Source organism: Erythrolamprus reginae, chromosome 2 (genome assembly GCF_031021105.1).
Source record: "Erythrolamprus reginae isolate rEryReg1 chromosome 2, rEryReg1.hap1, whole genome shotgun sequence".
Classification (NCBI taxonomy): domain Eukaryota; kingdom Metazoa; phylum Chordata; class Lepidosauria; order Squamata; family Dipsadidae; genus Erythrolamprus; species Erythrolamprus reginae.
The window spans coordinates 274,093,213-274,118,150 of NC_091951.1; the positions used below are offsets into that span (position 1 = coordinate 274,093,213).

The following is a 24,938-nucleotide window of genomic DNA, read 5'->3' on the forward strand; positions in this document are numbered from 1 at the left end:
TAAGTATGGGGAAGGGGAATGGGAATACAAAAAGGATAAGAGGGGTGCAAAACAAAAGATCTTTTTACATAATAACATATATAAATTGTTGTATATTCATTTCAAGCATTTATCTATAGATATTTACATTGTATTCAATATTCATACTTAATCTCATATCTATGAAATATGTTAATTTAAGGATAAGGTAGTGGTTTGATATATGTGTTAAAAGATAGATGATATAGTAGAAGTTTTAGATGGGGTAAGAGAGGGTAAGAGAGGGGGGGTAGTACCTACTAGATAGCAGGCGTATATATTTTGACAACTTAGTTTTGGTGATGTTTATTAAGTTTGTGTATTAAAGATACTTGTGACTTATGTTGTTAGTAGGTTGTCGACAGATATCGGTTGGATTAAACTCAGACAGAGCGTGTGTTTTGATTTTAGTCGGTATTTTTATTGTATATATTTTTCTTTTGGTGTAGGATAAGGAGTTTTAGTTGGTTTCTGTTTTATTGTTTTTAAGATTAGGTAGCCATCTGTACCATTTCTCCCAGGCCTTGTAGAACTCCGAATCATTTTTGTTTTGTATTCCCATTGTAATTCTGGGAGTTGAAGTCCACAAGTCTTAAAGTTGCCAAGGTTGGGGACCCTTGCACTAGAGTAACAATTCTACAAATGCTCACATCAGCACAATTCCAGGCATTTTCCTTTTTAATGCTTTCATTAGTACACATTTACATTTTCTTTGTTCTCCAGAAGATAATAAATAAGCGTAGCATTTTCTTCCATTCAATCATGTTGAATTCTCAAAGACTGCGTGGACAAGTCCTTGCAGTTTACTTGGCAACATTTTCATTAGTGGTCTGACATTGCCTCCTTCCTAAGATTCAAAGACAATAACTGGCCAAAGGCTACCCAGTTGGTTTCATGCCAAGGTAAAACTAGAATTCACAATGTCCTGGTTTCTTGCCATCACTACACCAAACTGGCTAACAGATCTGTTAACAATTTTGATAAAGCACGCAAGTGTATCTCATTGAATAATATTGAAAAACTGTGTTCCTACCGAAAACTGTACAAGGAAAAACATACTTTTTCCTTTTAGCAAACTTCTTAGCAAATCCACAGCATGCTTTTCATGAATTAATTTCATGGTAGAAAATTAAAATTAAATCTAGTTGGTGAAAGAACAATGATTAAGCTCCATGGTGCTAAATAACAGAAGTCCATACAAGTAGAAATAAACAAATTACTATACAGTGATCCCTCGTTTTTCGCGGGGGATGTGTTCAGAAACCACCCGTGAAAAATGAATTTTTGTGAAGTATAGGAAATATATTTTTTATGTATTTAACGAGTATTTGGACTTTTAAAACCCACCCTTTGCATTAAACAGTCATTCTATAATGTTTCTGAGCTGGGACTACATGTGATATCCTACCAGTTTCTTTAATAGAGTACAATAATACTGTAGAAGAATTTTATGAATTTTTAATGGATTTAAAATTTTTAATGGATTTAGTGGATAACCTGTGAAATAGCTGATCCGCGAAAGATGAACTGTGAAGTAGTGAGGGATTACTATATGTTTATTCTGATTTTAATGAGACTTATCAACAATAACATTATGATAGTTTACAGTACTCATAAATCAGGTATAGGATTGACATCTAAATGTCTATGAAGATTCTCAATCACCCAGGTCATAGTTATCTCAAAGGTGTTTTTTCAAACAGGCAATTCTAGACTTTCTTGGGTTTTTTTCTCCTTTGAAAAAAACATTTCACTTCTCATCTAAGAACTGAACCAAAGAAGCTTCTTGGAGGAGATGTAAAACATATTTTAAAGGAAAAAACCCCACGGAAATTCAGTTGCCTTTTGAAAAAAGGCATGTTAAGATTGCATTTTTTTCCTTTAAATGACCATTTAAAAATATAATCAATATAACAATGTAACTCACAACTATCTCTTAATATACATATCCACCATGTATAACTAAATAACACACCGTTAAAATACATACGCCTGCTACACTGCAGGTATTACCCCCCTTCCCTTTCCCCATCCAAATCTCCTCTTATCTTATCTATCTCTTAATATCTATATTACCGTACTACTTTATTTTTAAACCAACATATATAATAGATATGAAATTACACACCTTTGTCGTCAGGCATGGGGGAATTGAGATATCTCCCCCGGGCCTATATAATTTATGTATGGTATGTTTGTAGGTATGTCTGCTTAAAAATGGTTTTTTTTAACTATTTTAAATTTTAAATTGTATATTATTAGATTTGTTATGAATTGTTTTATTGTGAGCTGCCCCGAGTCCACGGAAAGGGGCAGCATACAAATCTAATAAATAATAATAATAATAATAATACACAGTTTAAAATATTGAATATAACAAGAATATGCACAATCAAATGTTTGAAATTGATATATTATAAGTTATATATATTACTTCGAAAGATGTTTCTTGCTTTGTATCCCTTTTACTTTTCTGTATCCCCATTCCCCTCTCTCCTTTTCTTAATAAATTAAAAACTTTATTTTTAAAAAATAAAAATAAAATAAAAATATAATCATGTTTAAATATTTCCTAGTGGTCGTAGTGATTGTAGCTTGAATGAACAGTGAAATGAGTGAAATGATTTATTTCACAATCCCATGGATTTCTTTCCCTTATAATTTGATTTTCGGAGCAAGGAAAGAGACTTTTTTCTGAAATGAATAATCCTTTGTGGTGTCAATTGTAAGCACAGATCGAAGTCCTAGAATTTATCGGTTCACCTATTAAATGCTAGAATCTGGAGTTTATTCATTTATTTGTATGATTTGTAGATTTGTGCGCTTCAGTAAACGATTCCTTTATTAGCAATCGTTGAAACTATATGGCTTAGGACATGGTTATCTGAGACTGCTCCTGCCAATAGTTTCTACTTTTTGGGTATGTTCTGGCAATGGATGTAGGAGAAGAGCAAATAGAGCTGTGCGAGGTGGAGTTAAACATATTATCAGCTTAGAGTAGTGATTGCGAACCTTTTTTGGTTCGTGTGCCAAAAGGATGAATATGCATGTGCCCACATCCATTCCCCCCCCCCCCCCATGCATAGAAACATAGAAACATAGAAGACTGACGGCAGAAAAAGACCTCATGGTCCATCTAGTCTGCCCTTATACTATTTCCTGTATTTTATCTTACAATGGATATATGTTTATCCCAGGCATGTTTAAATTCGGTTACTGTGGATTTACCGACCACGTCTGCTGGAAGTTTGTTCCAAGGATCTACTACTCTTTCAGTAAAATAATATTTTCTCATGTTGCCCTTGATCTTTCCCCCAACTAACCTCAGATTGTGTCCCCTTGTTCTTGTGTTCACTTTCCTATTGAATGCCCTGTGCATGCCCTGTGCATCCCCCCATGCTGCCGGCACATGCACACAATCTCCCCCATCCAAATGCATGTGCACAGGCCTCACTGAAGCCTGGGATGGTGAAAAAACAGCACTTTGCCCATTGTGCTGTTTTTTGCAGTCTGGAGGCTTTAGGGAAGCTTCCTAAAGCCCCGGAGTGCAAAAAAAACCGCACAATGGACAAACTGGAAGTCCATTTTTCCAAACTTCCAGTTTGCCCAGTGGGTGGGTTTTTTTGCACTCCAGGACTTTAGGGAAGCTTCCCTGAAGCCTCCAGATGACAAAACGGCCTTCCCCAAGGCCGAAAATCTGCTGGCTAGGGCGCACATGTGTGCTGCAGCTGACATAGGGCAACACCTCGCATGCCTTCCGATATGGAGTCAATCTATTCTCCAAAGCACCTGAGGATAGGACAAGGAGTAAAGGGTGGAAACTAAACAAGGAGAGAAGTAACTTAGAACTAAGGAGAAATTTCCTGACAGCTAGAACGATTAATCAGTGGAACACCTTGCCTCCAGAAGTTGTGAATGCTCCAATACTGGAAGTTTTTAAGATGTTGGATAACCATCTGTCTGAAGTAGTGTAGAGTTTCCTGCCTAAGCAGGGGGTTGGACTAGAAGACCTCCAAGGTTGCTTCTAACTCTGGTTTTTTTAATAATAATAATAATAATAATAATAATAATAATAATAATAATAATAATAGTAGTAGTAGTAGTAGTAGTAGTAGTAGTAGTTGTTGTTGTTGTATGTATTATTGTATTCAGAAGTAGGGTATTTTGTTTGTTTTCTATTGCTTTTAAGATAATTTTAGTTTGGGCTCTCTGTGTGTTTTTACATTTTGAAAAAACACATTTAATAGAAATTAACCTGAACAATCACTTTCTCAAATTGTTAAATCTTTCATCAAGCAAAAAAATTATTATTGTAACAAATTGCATTATTGAACTGCAGGGAAATGAAATAGCAACTGATTTGAATAGCAAGATTCGCCCACGTTTCTTCAACACTCCGTGGCTTGCATTGGCTGCCGATCAGTTTCCGGTCACAATTCAAAGTGTTGGTCATGACCTTTAAAGCCCTACATGGCATTGGACCAGATTACCTCCGGAACCACCTGCTACCGCAGGAATCCCAGTGACCAATAAGGTCCCACCGAGTTGGCCTTCTCCGGGTCCCGTCGACTAAACAATGTCGTTTGGCGGGCCCCAGGGGAAGAGCCTTCTCAGTGGCGGCCCCGGCCCTCTGGAACCAACTCTCCCCGGAGATTAGAACTGCCCCTAACCTCCCTGTCTTTCGTAAACTACTCAAGACTCATTTATACCGCCAGGCATAGGGGAGTTGAGATAGCTCTTTCCCCTAGGCCATTACAAGTCATGCATAGTATGTTTGTGTGTATGTTTGGTTTTATGATAGGGGTTTTTAGTTGTTTTTTATTATTGGATTGTAAATGTTGTGTTTATTATTGTTGTTAGCCGCCCCGAGTCTGCGGAGAGGGGCGGCATACAAATCCAATAAAGTATTATTATATTATTATTATTATTATTATTATTATTATTATTATTAATACTATTTTTTTTAATTTAAGAGGCGATGATAAAATGAACTGCATAATTAACCATCTCTCTGCCCTCTTTAAAAAAAATACTCCTGGATATGGGCACATGGTTCAGTTGACATTACAAGGAAAGGTCATCCAGTACTAAGCAAATGTGCAGTTTTAAAAATAGTTCTAAAAGGAATCTTTGGACTGAATGCAAAGAGCATGCTTCCTAAATGACTTTCACTGCTCAAAAAATTAACATAAAGCTTCCAAACATCACAGAGCTTTGTCCTCTGTACGGTTCAGGAAAGACAGGAGACCCATTGGGGAGACTTCAATTGCTTTTGCAATCAAACCAGGACTTCTCACTTAGATGCATGTAAATCTGATTTTCCAACTTTGGCTGAGTACCTTCTTTCATCTAGTCTTATGGATTAGAAACAAGGTTAAAACCAAAGATAAAACCAAACATACATTCTCTATTTGTTAGGACAATCCTTATTTTGGGGTTGTCCTGGGCACTAAACATCATCTGTCAAATGAAGAAAATGTCCATTTCCAGTTATTTGCCCAATTCATCCAGCAACAGCAAGGAAACAACTTTTGTGTTTGCTGCTCTTTATAATTACAGCATGTGAGCACTTGAGAAAGGCTGCAAAAAATTGGATCATCATTAAATGACATCAAAAAACTTATCAGAAAAGTCTTTATGCTGCCTTCTCATGGTCTTCCAGATTTCTGCAGCCCAGATCTGGTGTTCCTTAGTCTTCAGATATATTGGGAGGTACAGAATACAATAATGGCCTTAGCCTTTCTTGGCTGTGCTTGGGTTTTCTTTATTTATCAAGTTTAGCAGTCCTGTCTGGTGGGAGTATGATATAGGGAGGGAAGTTCACTTCTTGAGTGAAGGGAACAACTGCTTGTTAGCAATCTATTAACAATAGTTAGTATTTATTTATTTAACTGATAAGGCCATCAAATCAGAAATGATTCTGATTTGATGGCCTTACCAGAGCAGGATACAATAGATCTGTGTTTTTCAAACTTGGCATCTTTAAGATGTATGGACTTTGACTCCCATGCTGGTTGGGGAATAATAATAATAATAATAATAATAATAATAATAATAATAATAATAATAATAATAATAATTATTATTATTATTATTAGTTTTCCCCAACCAGCATGGGAGTCAAAGTCCATACATCTTAAAGATGCCAAATTTGAAAAACACAGATCTATTTTATCCTGCTCTGGTAAGGCCATCAAATCAGAATCATTTCTGATTTGATGGCCTTATCAGTTAAATAAATAAATAAATACTAACTACTACTACTACTACTACTACTACTACTACTACTACTACTACTAATAAATAATAATAATAATAATAATAAATAAATAAATAAATACTAACTATAATAATAGTTGTCCACCTGTCTGGGCGGAGTTTGACTTGGTGTCACCTGATGAAGTGGACAAGGCCATTGGAGCTGTGAGTTCCGCCACCTGTTTACTGGATCCGTGTCCCTCTTGGCTGGTTTCGGCCAGTCGGGAGGTGACACGGAGCTGGGTCCAGGAGATTGTCAACGCCTCCTTGGGGAGCGGGTCCTTTCCGGCCCTTTATAAGGAGGCACTTGTGCGCCCCCTCCTCAAGAAGCCTTCCCTGGACCCAGCCGTGCTTAATAACTACCGTCCAGTCTCCAACCTTCCCTTTATGGGGAAGGTTGTCGAGAAGGTGGTGGCACTTCAACTCCAGCGGTCCTTGGAAGAAGCCGATTATCTAGGTCCTCAACAGTCTGGATTCAGGCCCGGCTACAGCACGGAAACTGCTTTGATCGCGTTGATGGATGATCTCTGGCGGGCCCGGGACAGGGGCTTGTCCTCTGTCCTGGTGCTCCTTGACCTCTCAGCGGCTTTCGATACCATCGACCATGGTATCCTTCTGCGCCGGCTGGAGGGGTTGGGAGTGGGAGGCACTGTTCTCCAGTGGTTCTCCTCCTACCTCTCCGGTCGGTCGCAGTCGGTGTTAGTGGGGGGTCAGAGGTCAACCTCGAGGTCTCTCCCTTGTGGTGTGCCTCAGGGGTCGGTCCTCTCTCCCCTGCTATTTAATATCTACATGAAACCGCTGGGCGAGATCATCCAAGGACATGGGGTGAGGTATCATCAATACGCCGATGATACCCAGTTGTACATCTCCACCCCATGCCCAGTCAACGAAGCAGTGGAAGTGATGTGCCGGTGCCTGGAGGCTGTTGGGGCCTGGATGGGTGTCAACAAACTCAAACTCAATCCAGACAAGACGGAGTGGCTGTGAGTCTTGCCTCCCAAGAACAATTCGATCTGTCCATCCATTACCCTGGGGGGGGGGGGAATCATTGACCCCCTCAGAGAGGGTCCGCAACTTGGGCGTCCTCCTCGATCCACAGCTCACATTAGAGAAACATCTTTCAGCTGTGGCGAGGGGGGCGTTTGCCCAGGTTCGCCTGGTGCACCAGTTGCGGCCCTACTTGGACAGGGAGTCATTGCTCACAGTCACTCATGCCCTCATCACCTCGAGGCTCGACTACTGTAACGCTCTCTACATGGGGCTACCTTTGAAAAGTGTTCGGAAACTTCAGATTGTGCAGAATGTAGCTGTGAGAGCAATTATGGGCTTCCCTAAGTATGCCCATATCACTCCAACACTCCGCAGTCTGCATTGGTTGCCGATCAGTTTCCGGTCACAATTCAAAGTGTTGGTTATGACCTATAAAGCCCTTCATGGCACCGGACCAGAATACCTCCGGGACTGCCTTCTGCCGCACGAATCCCAGCGACCGGTTCGGTCCCACAGAGTTGGCCTTCTCCGGGTCCCGTCGACTAAACAATGTCGTCTGGCGGGACCCAGGGGAAGAGCCTTCTCTGTGGCGGCTCCGACCCTCTGGAACCAGCTCCCCCCTGAGATTAGGATTGCCCCCACCCTCCTTGCCTTTCGCAAACTCCTTAAAACCCACCTCTGCCGTCAGGCATGGGGGAACTGAAACGTCTCCCCCTTGCCCGTGTTGTTTTGGTATTAGATTGATTGTATGCGTGTTTTTAATATTCTGGGGTTGTTTTTTATGAATTTTTAGCTTAAAATTGTAATTGGATTGGTGGGTATTGGATTTGCTATTATGTATTGTTTTTATCTTGTTGTGAGCCGCCCCGAGTTTTCAGAGAGGGGCGGCATATAAATCCAATAAATCTAATCTAAATCTAATCTAATAATAATAATAATAATAATAATTATTATTATTATTAATTAGATTTGTATGCCGCCCCTCTCCGAAGACTCGGGGCGGTATTCTGGAAGTTGAAGTTGAAGTCCCCACATCCCAAAGTCGCCAAGTTTTTTAAAAACAGCATGAGACGCAAAACGCCATGTGTAGTGATGCACAGAAATAAGAAAATCCCAGCAACCACTCAGGCAGAATCACAAAATCAAGTTGGCCCAGAACTTGTTTAAAAAGCCAAGTCAACTGTTGGTTTGACTAGGAAACCAATTTGCATACAACAAAATTATGGAAGTGTTTGATACTGTTGAAACCCTTCCAAGTATTAACTCCCTCTCCCTCTCTCGGCATGTGTCTTTGCTATAGTTAGTTCAGAAACCTGAGGAAATGAATTATGGGTTAACTGAAGTATGGAAATAAGTGTTCCAGTTTTAGCCTTGACTGGCAGGAAAGGGAATCGATGACACAGCAAAGATTAAAAGCGTACCTTATCTCCTTCTTCCACTTCACAAATTTTCTCTCCTGTTGCAGGGTTATGGACAGGAAATTTTTTGCCACTGGCTGAATTGTGCCATTCATTGTTTATAAATATCTGTAAGAAAATACAACACAGAAGTTGACACCAATGTTATTAAATGCCATGTCACATTTCTCTGGTCGGTCAGTCTGTCCATATCTCTCTCTCTCTCTCTCTCTCTCTCACACACACACACACACAAAGTATGCCATTTTGAAATAAAAGATGATGCTGAACAATCACACACTTTTGGAATGTCATAATTGCTTCCACAGGCAGCGATTATATATTTATAGGCAGCCTATAAATATAGTAAGTAAGTAAAGAAGGAAGGAAGGAAGGAAGGAAGGAAGGAAGGAAGGAAGGAAGGAAGGAAAAGACTGTCTATTGAAGAGACAAGGCAGACATGAGAAGTAAATTAATTTCAGCCTTTAAAAACTGTTCTGGCTCACATATAATTTCACTCAAAATGGTAATTGGAAGCTAATCTACAATCATAAATGTGTATCTTCTATGGAGAGTATAAGAGGGAAGAAAGCCTTTAGTCAAAACTTAATGTTTGCTTAAACTGGCCTTTTTATTTGCAGCCAAGAGATGGAGTTAAAAAAAACCTATTTTCTTTCCTCTTCATTTTTCAATAGCTCACTGACCACTAAAGATTACTAAAATGACCAGTGTTCACCCTCTAATCTTTCTCCTCTATAAATCTTATTTTATTCAAGCCTCTCAGATATCCCATAAACCCGTTTTTCTCTGCATGGGACATGCCAACACAGTCACAATCTACTGTACTTCCAGGGTGTGTAGATAGGTAGCTAGGTTTTTATGTTTTTAATCAATTCCCTAAGCTGCCTCCATCACAAAAGTAATTTGTGGTGGCTTACATAATAATAGTGTTAAAAACAACATTACAATCATAAAAATAAATTGCAATCTCACGGTATGCACATGGAATGGCATGTTGTTTTTGGCGCCTATCTGTAGTATTTATAAATTACAGGTGGCAACCTAGGTGGATTAAAAATAAACCAATGCTTTCTTAACTTTTTTTTGTTGTTGAAAATTTTAATGTCCTTCTATTACCCAAATATTCATTTCTAGGGTTGGTCTAGCCATTCCTTGCAAGAATGTATGGGGTGGAGATAAAATAAAAATAGCTCAGCTGAATTGTCATTTATTGGAACTCACTAACTGCAGTCATTTACCATGTCTTCAGATTTATTTACACTGAAATGTAAGAAATTGTATCAAATGTATTAATGCCAGTAATTCTAATTTTAATTTTAGTAATTCTAATTTTATTATGACATCCTTCTGTTATGACAATAATAGGAGGATGTCTCCTATTTTTAGTATAGCAATGGGAGGCATATTTACTTCAGTTAATTTCTAACATCCTTGCAGAATATATATTTTTCCCCTCTCTCCCTCTCTCACACAAATATTTACACACTTACCTACATATTATATTTTAATCCTGTTTTTATAAGTCATTCAATGTTGCAGACAAACACAACATTTCTTCCTCTTCCCCACAACAACTTGTCAGGTTTGTTGGGTTGAGAGAGGAAGAGTGGTCCAAAGCCCCCCCAGCTGGCTTACATGCCTAAGACAAAACTAGAACTCACACAATTCAATGCACAGGCTACACAACAAGGCTCTCCCTTCGTTCTTCCCTGAATTGAAATATTGCACTACCACATGGGAAGTTAGAGGTGTGTGCTCCATTTTGTGTACATGGGATGGACAGTGGATGAGATCATCTCATATAGCACCAATTCATCATTTCATCCTATTGGCTTAGCTTTTTTTAAATTAAGTTTTTAACCACTTTTTTTACATAGGCTTTTTACAAATTAATAACAATACCAATTTAAAGAAAAAAGTAAACTAAAAGTGATTATTAAAACAGAAAAGAAATAAATAGAAAAGAAATTTAAAATGACTTCTGATCTTTACAGTAATTATAAATAGTGTTGGGCGAACCCGTTGAAGTTCGGGTTCGGCAGGTTCGGACGAACTTGCAGTTGGAGTTTGGGTAGATTTGCCGAACCTGAACCCCAACACCTCTGGCCTGGTGGGAGGCAAAGCGCTGGAGGGGAAGTGTCAGGCTCCATCAAACGGGCGATGGCTGGGAGCCACCGAAAATCCCTGCCCCTAGTTCTCTCTCATTTCAGCGGCTCCCGGCCATTGCCTGATTGATGGAGTGGGCTTCGCCTGCTGCTGGGCAAGAAGGCTCGGGAGGCAGGTTCTGCCGGGCTGGCTTCTGAGGATCCTGGCAGGCAGCTTCAAGCGGGCGATGGCCGGGAGAGGGAGGCGGGGGGGGGGGGGCTCTGACTCAGAGCCCTCCCCGCCTCCCCCTCCCGTCCACCGCCTGCTTGAAGCTGCTGGCCGGGATCCTGAAGCCCTGGGGGGGGGTGTCAGGCTCCATCAAACGGGCAATGGCCGGGAAGCGCCGAAAATCCCTGCCCCTAGTTCTCTCTCATTTCAGAACCTGCCTCCCGAGCCCTCTTGCCCAGTGGAAGGCGAAGTGCTGGGGGGAGGTCAGGCTCCAGGTCTGGAGTTGCCCCCTCTCACCCCCCCAAGCCGAGTCAGCGGCTTGAGCCTCAGAGCCCTCCCCACCTCCTCCTCCTGCCCACCGTGGGTTCGAGTGAAGGCTGAACATGAACACGGACTTTTTTAAAAGTCCGGGTTCGGTATGCCGAACCCCGCAAAGTTCGGCACATGCCCGAACTATGCAAGTTCGGTTTATCCAACACTAATTATAAATGCATTTACATTTTCTCTTCCCTTTCCAAAGTTAAGCTTAATTTTTAGACTACAAATAAATAATGAAATTGGCCTCCCATATTCCCGCACTAGGAAACCATCTCTTAAGAACAATAATGGCAATAATGGTGTTACTTTAATTTTGTACAAACTATGATTTGAACAACTGGAAATCATACCCATTTTTTAAAAGTTAGATACAGAGCATCAAGTTATAAATCACGTTTTAACTTTGGGCAAGCAGTGGAAACAAACTTGGTTTCAAATTCTTGGTATAAGCTGACCAATTAAAGAATCTAATGAGGAACCTGGTAACTAGGCCCAGAGGCAGATATTGAATGAATGAATAAACCCAAGAGTGATTGGCTCACAATAAAAACTAAATCAAGCATTAATAAGTTGCAAGCAGAACGTTAAGTAAAAAAAGGAGTGGTACTTGGCAACTCCTTCGGCTTCTAAAGGAAGAGAGCAAGGTAAATATTAATATAATAGTGCCGTGTCTGTGAAATGACAATATGTCAAATCCATGTACGTTTGTGAAACTGATGAGGCAGGCCTTTTTTTATGGAAGATCTCATACTATGCATTTATCAACACCTTTAGCACATTGGCTCAAAGACTTACAGGAGGTACAGTGTTTTTTAATCAGGGCAACCTGATCTACCTAAATATGGGATGGAGCATATTGCTTCCATTTCCCCTTTTCAGCCTCAATCCAGAAGCGCTTTCACGACAAACTATTTTTGTGTTAAAATTTGTATTTACTGACAAAAGAAATAAAGGGTGACTAATTTAATATAGATCTATTTCAAGCTATTTAACTCTTGTCAGCTACTGTATTTTCCCGAAAATAAGACCATGTCTTACATTTTTTTTGAACCCTGAAATAATCTCTTGGCCTTATTGCCATGCAGTCAAAATTATCAGGGGATGTCTTATTTTGGGTGGGAAATTTAACACACAAAAAAGGAGGTACAATACTTTTCATTATTTCCTGGTGTCATTATTTTCAGTCACAACTTGGATATAGCGGAACCAATATTGCAGAATTAAATATTTGATTTAAGTTTACCGGGAAGAAACTTGATGGGAAATAGAGAACATTAAATTTATTTATTAAAAAATCTGTACTCGGTGTATCTCTCCCCCCCCCTTTTTAAATTTCAATGGAATAACCTTAGATTAAAATAATATCCGTTCCCATGTTGCAATCCTAGATCATATGCAGGTAGTCCTTGACTTATGACCACAATTGAGCCCAAAATTTCTGTTGTTAAATGTGATGTGTTAAGTGAGTTTTGCCCCATTTTATGACCTTATCTTGCCACAGTTGTTAAGTGAATCACTACAGTTGTTAAATTAGCAACGTGATTGTTAAGTGAATTTGACTTCTCTATTAACGTTGCTTGTCAGGAAGTTGCAAAAGGTAATTGAATGATCCTGGGATACTGGGACCGTCATAAATATTGAGTCAGTTGCCAAAACATGTGAACTTTGATAACATGACACCATAGGGATGCTGCAACAGTCATAAGTGTGAAAAACGGACATAGGTTACTTTTTTCCGTGCCGTTGTAACTTTGAATGGTCACCAAATGAACTGTTGTAAGTCGAGGAGTACTGTACCTGTACAGTATTAAGGGAACAATTTGTGGAAGAACCTCTCCCATAACTTTCACTGTCTGCCCAGATGTGTTTTTATGAGCCTCCAGACTCCTCTGGAGTTCTTGGAACCTATGAAACCAGCAACAAGGAAGGAGAATACTTGTGGCACAGTCAGAAGTCTGTTTCAAATTGGATTGTAGAGAGCCAGGATGACAGAGAAGAACATTGTGACATTTTACCTTCTAATGATGGATCCAATATATTTTATACCAGTGATAGTGGACCTTTTTTTCCCCAGGTGCCCAAAGTGCGAATGCCCACGCCCATAATTCAATGTCTAGGGAGGATGAAAACTTCATTCCCTGCCCACTGGAGGCCAGAAATGGCCCATTTCCTGACTTCTGGTGGCCCCAGTCGGCCTGTTTTTCACCCTCCCCAGAATCCAGAGGCTTCCCTAGAGCCTGGGGAGAGTGAAAATGCCCTCCCTGCCCCCCCGAAGCCCTTCAGAAGTTGAAAATGCCCTCCCAGAGCTTCAGTGTGAGCCAAAAATCAACTGGACTGCACACACATGTGCGCTGGAGCTAAGCTAGGGCAACGGCTCACATGCTGGCAGACATGGCTCCGCGTTCTACCTGTGGCACATGTGCTATAGTTTCGCCATCCCTGTTCTATACATGAGGTTTTCGGCTTACAACAGTTTACTTAGTAACCATTTGAAGTTACAACGCCCCTCCCCCAAATTGACTTATAACCGTTTTTCACACTTATAACCAGTGATGGGTTGCTTCCGGTTCGGTCCAGTTCTCCAAACTGGTAGCGGCATGCACGAACCGGTAGCAACAGGTTTTAGAACAGAATACTGCTTATGACTATTTCAGCATCCCCATGGTCATGTGATTTATACTTGGATGCTTGACACCTGACTCACATCTATGATGTTGTGATGTCCCTAGGGTCACATGATCCCTTTTTGCAACCTGCTAAGAAGGTTTCCTTGACAAAGTTGGCAAGAAAAGTCATCAAATGGGGAAAACTCATTTAACACATTTTTCACTTAGCGATAGAAATCTTGGGCTCAAATTGTGGTGGTAAACTGATGATTACTTGTATCGAACTACTCAGGTTTTCAGTTACTTTGACCTGGACTACTGTACAGTGGTACCTCTACTTAAGAACGTAACTTGTTCGGTGACCAGGTTCTTAAGAAGAAACGTTTGTAAGTAGAAGCAATTTTTCCCATAGGAATCAATGTAAAAGCAAATAATGCATGCAAAACCATTAGGAAAGAAATTAAAGGTCAGAGTTTGGGTGGGAGGAGGAGGAGGAAGAAGAAGAGGAGGACAGTCACTGTGGAAGGAAGCAGGTGAGATGAGGGGAATCAAAAAAATCCAAAACTTTAAGGCTTTTTTAAAAAAGAGGGACTCTGAGGTGGTGAGGAGAAGCACGCACCTCCCATACACCTGGCGCAAAACCATGGCGGGCGAGAGGGGGGAACCTCCCACTCCTTTGATCAAAAGGCAGCAGCTGCTGCTGCTGCTGCTACCTGCTTCCTCTTCCTTCCCATGCTGAAGGGCTCCCCTCTCCTCTCGCTCACTCCTTCACTGTAGTGACTCCTCGGTTTGGCTGAAGCAGAGTTGATTCGGCCGGGGCGAAGGGCCCCCTTTTTCCTTTCCGCACCCAGACACTCCGGGAGGCAACCTCGCACCGGGTTTGTGGGAGGCAGTGTGAGGGAATCACCACAGCAAAGTGGTTTATTCCCTCTCCAAGCACCCAGAGAAAGGAAAATGCTCCGTTCGCTCTGGGCTTCCCAGAGCAAAGGGAGCGTTTCTTTTCTCTGGGAACTGGCAGAGGTTTATTCACTCTCCAAGCGCCCAGAGAAAGTAAAATGCTTTGTTCGCTCTGGACAGCCAAAGCCTCCTTAATTGCCACCGAAAGGCTCCTCTGGCAGCCCAGAAAAGCCCGAGATGTTTGGGATTGAAAGGGGAATGGCAGGAAACTGGACAGGCCTTCGTGCTGCTCTCAAATTTCCTGGGAAATTTTTCTTGGCTCGGGTTCTTAAGTAGAAAATGGTTCTTAAGAAGAGGCAAAAAATATTGAACACCCGGTTCTTATCTAGTAAAGTTCTTAAGTAGAGGTGTTCTTAAGTAGAGGTACCACTGTATTTATAGTTCATGAGCAGTAATATGTTTTGTCTAGAAACCAGCCACAAACCCCTCAAAGTCTTCAAGCAGAGATGCAATAGGTACTCTCTGCAAGATGTTCAGTTATCAAGATCGCATTCTGGATTGTCTTTCATTTTGGAAGACTTTCCAGCAGATTCTCATTCAGAACACTTTGGAAATGGTTTTGGAGTCAAAATCTTCCTTTCTCAAGAAAGGTCAGAGCTGGAACCACAACCCTAGTTAATGAAGAGCTCATCTGAATGTATTGCGCTCTAATCTGTAAGGAATAATATCACCTGGAATAGTCTAACTATTCCATCATCTTTTCTTGACCAAGATATTAACTTGAGGCAATATCATTTCAACATAGTGAAGGCGAGGTTGAAATGGATCTACATCAGAGATCTTCAAACTTGGCAACTTTAAGACTTGTGGATTTCAATTCCCAAAATTCTCCAGTCAGCATAGCTAGCTGGAGAATTCTGGGAGTTGAAGTCCACAAGTCTTAAATAATCTTGATCTTGATAAGCAGAATAATCCATTAATATATGGAGCTGTGTTTGGTGTATCATCATAAACTCCATTTCATCCAGAAAAAGAAATCTAGGTAAATAATGTAACACCCCCTCCCCCCCAATATCTAGAGATCTATGTCACTCATCAAGCCCCACACTGCATATCACAATCAAAGAATGAATCACACATACATCAATAAGGAGCTTTAATGCAAGAATCGGAAGGAAAGTAGAATCTTAGAAACCGTAGTAAATACTTCTAGCTTTCATTTATTATCAATTTATTATTAGACATTGAAGCATGCACATCTCTTTGAATGTTAATCTCTTCTTCCCGGGCTTTCGCAGCTTGAATTGAATTTCTATTTATGAAAAACTTTTAACAAATTTCCCCATTGACACAGATCAAGAATTTATTTGCCAACTGAGACCCTGGGAGAAGACCTAACTGCTCAAAAAATGATTTTACCTTTTGGGCCCACACGCTGGCATTACCTTTTACTAATATTTACCTATGAGCATGTACTCAAGGATTGGGGGTGCACAATCATTGTTCTTACATGTGAAAAAAGGAAAAAGGATGCTCCTGCTAATTAGACTGATCAGCTTCTTCAATACAATCAGCAAAGTTTGTGCAGGTCTCCTACTATGGAAGGTCCAGAATTGACTAGAACAAGATGAAATACCATATTTTTTGGAGTATAGGATGCACCTTAGTTTTGGGGGAGGATAATAGGGAAAAATAATCTGCCTACCATGTATTCATCTTGCTTTTCCTTAGTCTAGTCAGCTTCAGCACATTAGTTTCCTGGTTTTGAGCGCATGTGCTTGCTTTTTATCCCCTGGTTGGAGATTAAAAAACAGTTTCTAAAACACTTCATTCTTTTCTCTCTTCAGAGAGAGAAATGATAAGAAAAGCAGGCAAAGAGAAGATTCAGTAGTTAAGCACGGAAGATCACTTCACTTGTTAGCAACTCACTAGAGTTGAAAAAAAGCTTAGTAAAAGCTACATTCAGGGTATAAGACATACCCAAATTTTCAGCCTTTTGTACTCTGAAAAATACGGTGCTTACTTTTATTTATTTGTTTGTTTGTCAAACATGTGCAAGATAGCAGGTATAGGTATAAACATAAGCATTAGCAAAGTAAGTACAGATAAATAAGGACAATAGGACAGTAAGACAGAGACAGTACACTTGTATAAGATCAAGCCAAATTTAAGGAAGAATGAGCTTAATCCTCCAACAACTCATTGAAAAATCTCTTCCTGCAACATTATTTACCTTTATGCTGCCTTCATAGACTTCAAAGCATGTGTATATGATTGTGTAACAGATAAGTTTTTATAACAATGTTTTTTAAAATTAGTTTTTTAAAGTTTTTAACATTAGATTTGTATTTATATTGTATTGCTGTTATGTTGTGAGCCACCCCAAGTCTTCGGAGAGGGGCACATACAAATCTAATTATTATTATTATTATTATTATTATTAATAATAATGCAACTTTTGATTCCGTATCTCAAGCCCAACTCTGGGAAAAACTAAAGGCCTCCTTGATTGACTTCATCCAATATGTATGTTTCATGAATGGACATCACCAGTGAAGGGCTACATATTTTTTTTCCTACCACACTGTGGGCGTGTTATTTTGTGGGTGTGGCTTGCCAGCCATGTGACCAGGTGGAAGTGGCTTGATGATAATGTGACTGAGGGTGGCTTAAAGGTCATGTGACTGGCTTAAAGGTGGCCAATTTGACGTCACTCACGTCAAGGGTTTAGGTTAGGGTGCCTGGCCTATCAACTCAAAGAGATACAATTTCCCTCTCTATTTACTATTACTGAGCATCCAAAATATGCTATTTAATTCTATGTATATATGCCATATGTGTAGATACATATTATACACAGGCACACACAAATATACATTATCTACTACATAAACTGTATGTGTATGTACACACACACACAGAACTCTTCTAAAATTACCGTATACACATTCAACGTCATTTACTGTGATAGGAAAAACATACCAAGAGCCCAGAAGGGAAAAAAAGATAAAAATTCAAAATTTTGCTACCGGTACTGTGTACCTGACCGTACCTGTAGGAGCCCATCACTGGACGTCACTCAAAACAAGATGTCAACCCCAGAACCATCCACCCAGTGCCATTGGAACTTAGAAAGGTGTAAAGTAAGGTTGCATGTTGGTCCCATTCTTATTCTACATCTCTTATCAATTCTGGACCATCTCCTTAATACATACTTTCACTCTTCCAATTATCTGGAAGATATATCTCTGTTTATGCAATTTTATTTTGTTGTATTTTTATGCCTTTCTGTTTTGTACGTATTTGTAAACATTTGTATTTTTATTCCTCAACCTTCCTTAAGCTAGTATTTGACTATAATAAAGATTTGATTTGGTTACTGAAAAATGTTACTCTCATCTGCTGGTTGTTTATGTCTAACATTCCTTATTCCAGCCGCATTTCAATCTTTCACACCGACTCCATTGAGCTAATGTATCTACATTTTCCTGGAGTAACACGCAAAACATTGCCTAGAACCATCTAAGAGACACTACCTCAAGTTCAGATGTTACCAACTCTGATAAGAAACAGTTCATTATTGTTCATTCTAAGGTACACCCAAATGCAATGCCCACATTTTCGTGTTACAGTCATGAAGTTTATATGAACATCATATTAAATGATACAGATCATTGCTCCATCTAGCTCATTATTATCTGCACTGACTTGCTTTGGCTCTATACATATTAACTTTCCAACTCTAGGCAAAGATGGTGGGATTATTGAAAATGAGAAATTTTATGCAGAAAGGAGATGATCTTACAGCTGTCTTTTCCAACAACCAAAACACAAGTGCAAACCATGTGAGACTTAGTGAAGTAAAAGATAAAATCATGCATGAAACCATTTGTAAACAAATCACAGATTCCTGAGCAATTGGATAAAGCCCAAATAATTTTGTTTTCCATTATTATGAAGTATGTCATGTTTCATACAGTAAAGTCATGTTTGATTGGATTGGCCTGGAGTTTATTTCCATCTTACCTATTGCTTTATTACCCCAAATTCAAAGAACAGAATTGGCACTGATCAACAAGGGAATCATGAGACAACCATAATCTTCCAGCGAAATATTCTATTTAAAACGCTAAATAGAGATTTGGTAAATACGTCAACCACTTAAACAGGAATTTCTTGTACTAACCACTGCTAGCTTTAGAACCTGGAACTCATGAAACATCCAAGTTACTATCTGTTAGGAAAATACATTAGGTAAACCCCATGCCCTGGATATTTTGGCTTGAAAGTAAATTTGTTTGTTTATTATTTATTTAAACATGTGCAAGATAGGAGCATAAGCAAAGTAGGTACAGGTAAATTTGGACAATAGGATAGTAAGACAGGGACAGTCGACACAATTATGCGCTTATGCATGCCCCTTACAGACCTGTTGGGTATGGGGAGAGGTCAACTGTAGACAGTCAAAGGTTAATTTTGGGGGGGATTTGGGGAAGAAATCATAGAGTCAGGTAGTGCATTCCAGACATTGATCACTCTATTGTTGAAGTCGTATTTTCTGCAACAGTGTTTGAATGGCTTACATTGAGTTTGAATCTATTGTGTACTCATGTATTATTGCGTTGAAGGTGAATTATTATATTATAGGTGAAAATTACAAATCTTCACAAAAGATCAATTTATAAGGCAATTACCAGGAACTTTCATACCTCTCTTTAGCATATGAGAAAATTAGTATCCTCTTAATTTTAATTCCCTGGTCCTTCTTTTTATATAAATAAGGTTCTGCTCAGGTTATTTACATTTTCATCCCAACCTTTCTGAAATGGCACTGAAGTTGGCAATTTGATATCTCCTCTCCTTGAGAATTGTGAATATTTATATAATCTCTGGCAAATGCCTCTTAGATTATTGGAAAATGTGTCTGGAGGTATCACTTTGCTTGTCTCTGTATTAAGCCAACAAAACTGTGCTTTTTGTTTATTCCTTCATCAATGTCTTGTTGCCCAAACTTTTATTTATTTATTTATTTATTTATTTATTTATTTGTTTGTTTGTTTGTTTATTTTGTCCAATACACAATAATACACAACGAAGGTAATAGAGGACACCTTCGAGGAAATAGAATTAGAGAAAGAATAGAAGAGAGAATCTAAGATAAAATAAGTCAATGAGAGAATAGAAGAAAGATGTAGGGATAGAAGATATATGGGATATAGAAGAGACAATAGGACAGGGGTCAGAAGGCACACTAGTGCAGTGTTTCCCAACCTTGGCAACTTGAAGCTATCTGGACTTCAACTCCCAGAATTCCCCAGCCAGCATTTGCTGGCTGGGGAATTCTGGGAGTTGAAGTCCAAATATCTTCAAGTTGCCAAGGTTGGGAAACACTGCACTAGTGCACTTATGCACGCCCCTTACTGACCTCTTAGGAATCTGGAGAGGACAACCATGGGCAGTCTAAGGGTAAAAATCTTGTTCCCCTAGAACAGTGATGCTGGAAGGTGTGTGTGCGTGCTAGCATGCCTGCGTGTGCCCACACCCCTTTCCTCCACTCCCACACATGCACACCCAGCGCAGTCCCCTGCACATGTGCAAAGGCCTTTCTGAAGCCTGGTAGGTGAAAAAAAAATCTCCCAATAGACAAACTGGAAGTTTGGGGAAACGCCAATTGTGCTGTTTTTTGCACTCCGAAGCTTCAGGAAGCTTCCCTGACCCCTCCGGAGTACAAAAAACAGCACAACGGCAAATTCCGGTTTGTCAGTTGTGGGATTCTTTTGCCTCTGGGGCTTTAGGGCAGCTTGCCTGAAACATCTGGAGGATGAAACGTCCCGTTCCAAGCCACAAAATCAGCTGATATGGAAGAATGAGAATGAACCTCCATAGATTCTCTGTTTCATCTACTTTTCCTGATTAGGGCTGAATTCCTATTTCCAGAAAGATACTTTTCTAACTTTTATGGCTTCTCAGTCACAGTCAGAGACCCTGGATGATCTGAATATCCTTACTTCAAGAAGCTGTATTCACTTCTAGCAAGGCACAAGTCATCTCCCTTCTTTTGGAAGGTGGAAGACAGAACAAATAAGGTAGCATGAATATCAACAGCTGTGCTACACTTGTTTGAACTGGCCCTCTTTGCTCTAAATAACCAAGAACAAGTCCTGGGAAGTATATGATCAGGTGTTGTCCTCCATGTTGTTTACTTTGCTAATTGTGGCTTTGGTTTCTCTGCAGCCTCACGAAATGTGGATATTCTCTTATGCACTCTGTGAGTCATTGACTCTGGATTTGGGGGAAAAATGTTTAAGAAGAACCCATAGCCTAAAATATTTACGTAAGTAAAAGGTTCAATTCCAGATGGGTGGTTTTAAAAATATTCAATATGACTTAACACCAAGGCGTTTCATTCTTTTTGGTGGTTTCTTTACCTTATCCTTTTTGAGCCCACAGATATGTATACAGGACACAACTCTTCTTGTTTTCATTGGTTGAGCTAATGTGATGTCACAGAAAGAAACCCTAATAGACACTTCCCTTTGGAAAAGTGTTTAGTGGATAGCTAGATAGCTAGATGGTGGTACCTCTACCTAAGAACGCCTCTACTTAAGACCTTTTCTAGATAAGAACCGGGTGTTCAAGATTTTTTGCCTCTTCTTAAGAGCCATTTTCTACTTAAGAACTCGAGCCTGGAAAAATTTCCCAGGAAATTTGAGAGCGGCACAAAGGCCCGGCCAGTTTCCTGCCATTCCCCCTTTAATCCTAACCATCTTGGGCTTTTCTGGGCTGCCAGAGGAGCCTTTCGGTGGCACTTAAGGACGTTTTGGTAGCCCAGAGCGAATGGAGCGCTTTCCTTTCTCTGGGCATTTGGAGAGGGAATAAACCACTTCGTGGTGGTGACTCCCTCGCACTGCCTTCCATACACCTGGTGCGATGTTGCCTCCTGGAGCGTCTGGGTGTGGAAAGGCAAAAAATGGTGCTTTACCCCACTGGAGCAACTTAGCTTCAGCCAAACTGAGGAGTCACCACAGTGAAGGAAAGGCACCGGCAACAAAGCGAGCGAGAGGAGAGGGGAGCACTTCAGCATAGAAAGGAAGAGGCAGCAGGTAGCACAGCAGCAGCAGCCGCCTTTGTATGGGAGGCAGCCTCGAGCCGGGTGTATGGGAGCCCCTGTCTCAGAGTCCCTCTTTTTTTTTTTTAAGCCTTAAAGTTTTGGATTTTTTTGATTCCCCTCATCTCACCTTATTCCTTCGGTAGCAACTGTCCTCCTCCTCTTCTTCCTCCTCCTCCTCCCACCCAAATTCCGAGCTTTTATTTTTTTCCTAATGGGTTTGCATGCATTATTTGCTTTTACATTGATTCCTAGGGGAAAAATTGCTTCTTCTTATAAACTTTTCTACTTAAGAACCTGGTCACAGAATGAATTAAGTTCTTAAGTAGAGATACCACTGTACATAGATACCCCCCCCCCCATATTTTGGGGAGTATAAGACACACATTTCCCTCCCTAAAAGAGGCTGAAAATTTGGGTGCTTCTTATACTCCTAATGTAGCTTTTACTAAGCTTTTTCCCCAGCTCTAACAAAGCGCTTATACAATCCTCTGTGCTTTGCTAGTTAAGCAATCTTCCCTTTGCCTGCTTTTTTCACTGCTGATTTCTCCGCCAATCAGCTGAGCCTTTCTTCAGCCCTAACAAGGTGCTAACAATGAAGCCATCTTCCATGCTTTGCTAGTGAAGTGATGATCCCTTTGCCTGATTTTCTCACTGTTTCTTTTAGACGAGAGAGAGTGAAGCGAAGTGTTTTAGAAACTGTTTTTTATCCCCAACCGGGAGACAAAAGCAAGCATATGAGCTCAAAACCAGCAAACTAACGTGCTGAAGCTGACCAGACTAAACACTAGCCAGTTGAATACCTGGTAGGCAGATTATTTTTTCCCTATTTTCTCTCCCAAAACCAAGGTGCGTCCTATACTCCAGTGCGTCTTATACTCTGGAAAATTAGGTATATTTGTTTGCAGGGAGATAGAGATTCCTTTTTGGACTGTGAGGCAGCTGGTTTTTGCAAAGCAGTGTCGAAGCCACTCTTCAAAAAGCCAAATGGGCCACGAGATTAAATATCAATATTAAATATCTTCAGATGGATCAAGCATATTTGAACTGTGATTAATTTGCTGATAATTCTATCAATAAGCAAATAATCCTGTAACATTACTTTTGTTTCTCAGTTTGTCTGTAATGGATGACGTGATCATTTCAAGCATAGGAATGTCTATATATGTGAACGCACATTCTCAATGACACTTTTTATTCTTTATAAAGACAGACCAGGAAGGTCTTAAGCATAAAACGTATCAGGAAAGACTTAATGAACTCAATCTGTATAGTCTGGAGGACAGAAGGAAAAGGGGGGACATGATCGAAACATTTAAATATGTTAAAGGGTTAAATAAGGTCCAGGAGGGAAGTGTTTTTAATAGGAAAGTAAACACAAGAACAAGGGGACACAATCTAAAGTTAGTTGGGGGAAAGATCAAAAGCAACGTGAGAAAATATTATTTCACTGAAAGAGTAGTAGATCCTTGGAACAAACTTCCAGCAGACATGGTTGATAAATCCACAGTAACTGAATTTAAACATGCCTGGGACAAACATATATCCATTGTAAGATAAAATACAGGAAATAGTATAAGGGCAGATTAGATGGACCATGAGGTCTTTTTCTGCCGTCAGTCTTCTATGTTTCTATGTTTCTATGACTATTTAAAAAGAGGTCAAGTAATGTGATGATGATGATGATGTTATCCAGCCATGTCCGACTCTTGACTCATCTATGGACCAAGCCTCTCCACATCTTCTGCTCTTGAACTACAATAGTATATGGGATGGGAACAATGTTGGAAGACAGGAAGAAGAGCTACCGCTTAGACAATAGCCACATAAATGAACCCTGATTCTGATGAGGTGTTGGAATGAAGAAAGCATCTTAAAAGAAACCTCCTCTAGTTTGGAGGAAAATAGAAATAATGTAGGGGTAAGGTATTTTCAGATATGAACGTTTTTGTACTGTAGCCTTTAAGTTTCAAGAGAAGGGAGGCATAGAAATCAAATAAATTAATAATAAATTAATAAATCAAATTAATAAATAATGATAGTGGTCGTACTCATGGTAGTGCTTCTTGTCTGCCCTTGTTAGGTAGACCAAACAGGAAGCACAATCAGATGAGCCAATTCTACTTTATTGTAAAGCTATATTAAGAGAATCTTGCAAGTCTTAAGGAACAATTCTACCATTGTCCCCTTGATAACCCCAAAACTAGGGAGGTTGTTTTCTGAGCCTCTTCTTTTGCCCCAATTTCTACTGTGGGTTCATCTGACTTTTATCTGACCATTCCCTTGGGTAGTTTCTTTTCCCCTGACTTCTAAGATCATTGGTGATACAGCAAATTGCACAACCTCTATATAGTTCAAATACATTTTGCCTCAATAGGTGTACAAATGTATTACTTTGCATTGCCATACTCTTATCAGAATATGCGTGCACATGAAAAATCTCACTGATTTGGTGTCACTCAAAAGCAATCATGGGCTTTCCCAAATATGCCCATGCTACACCAACACTCCGCAGTCTGCATTGGTTGCCGATCAGTTTTCAGTCACAATTCAAAGTGTTCGTTATGACCTATAAAGCCCTTCATGGCACCGGACCAGATTATCTCAGGGACCGCCTTCTGCCGCACGAATCCCAGCGACCAGTTAGGTCTCCGGGTCCCGTCAACTAAACAATGTCGCTTGGCCGGACCCAGGGGAAGAGCCTTCTCTGTGGCGGCCCCAGCCCTCTGGAACCAACTCCCCCCAAAGATTAGAATTGCCCCTACCCTCCTTGCCTTTCGTAAGCTTCTTAAAACACACCTCTGCCGCCAGGCATGGGGGAACTGAGATACCCTTTCCCCCTAGGCCTTTACAATTTTATGCATTGTATGCCTGTCTGTATGTTTGGTTTTCTAATAAGGGTTTTTAACTGTTTTAATATTGGATTGTTATATGCTGTTTTTATTACTGTTGTTAGCCGCCCCGAGTCTACGGAGAGGGGTGGCATACAAATCCAATAAATAAAATAAATCC

The 24,938-nt window shown here is 40.1% G+C and overlaps 1 protein-coding gene across 1 annotated transcript in view; it reads right to left on the reverse strand.

The window, feature by feature from the left end:
• ALDH1A1 (aldehyde dehydrogenase 1 family member A1) overlaps nt 1-24,938 on the reverse strand; it is a 57,916-nt gene that overhangs the window by 27,422 nt on the left and 5,556 nt on the right. Inside the window, exon 2 of the mRNA XM_070742657.1 lies at nt 8,688-8,792. Within this exon, the coding sequence (XP_070598758.1) occupies nt 8,688-8,792 (105 nt within the window). The remainder of the gene's footprint in view (nt 1-8,687; nt 8,793-24,938) is intronic.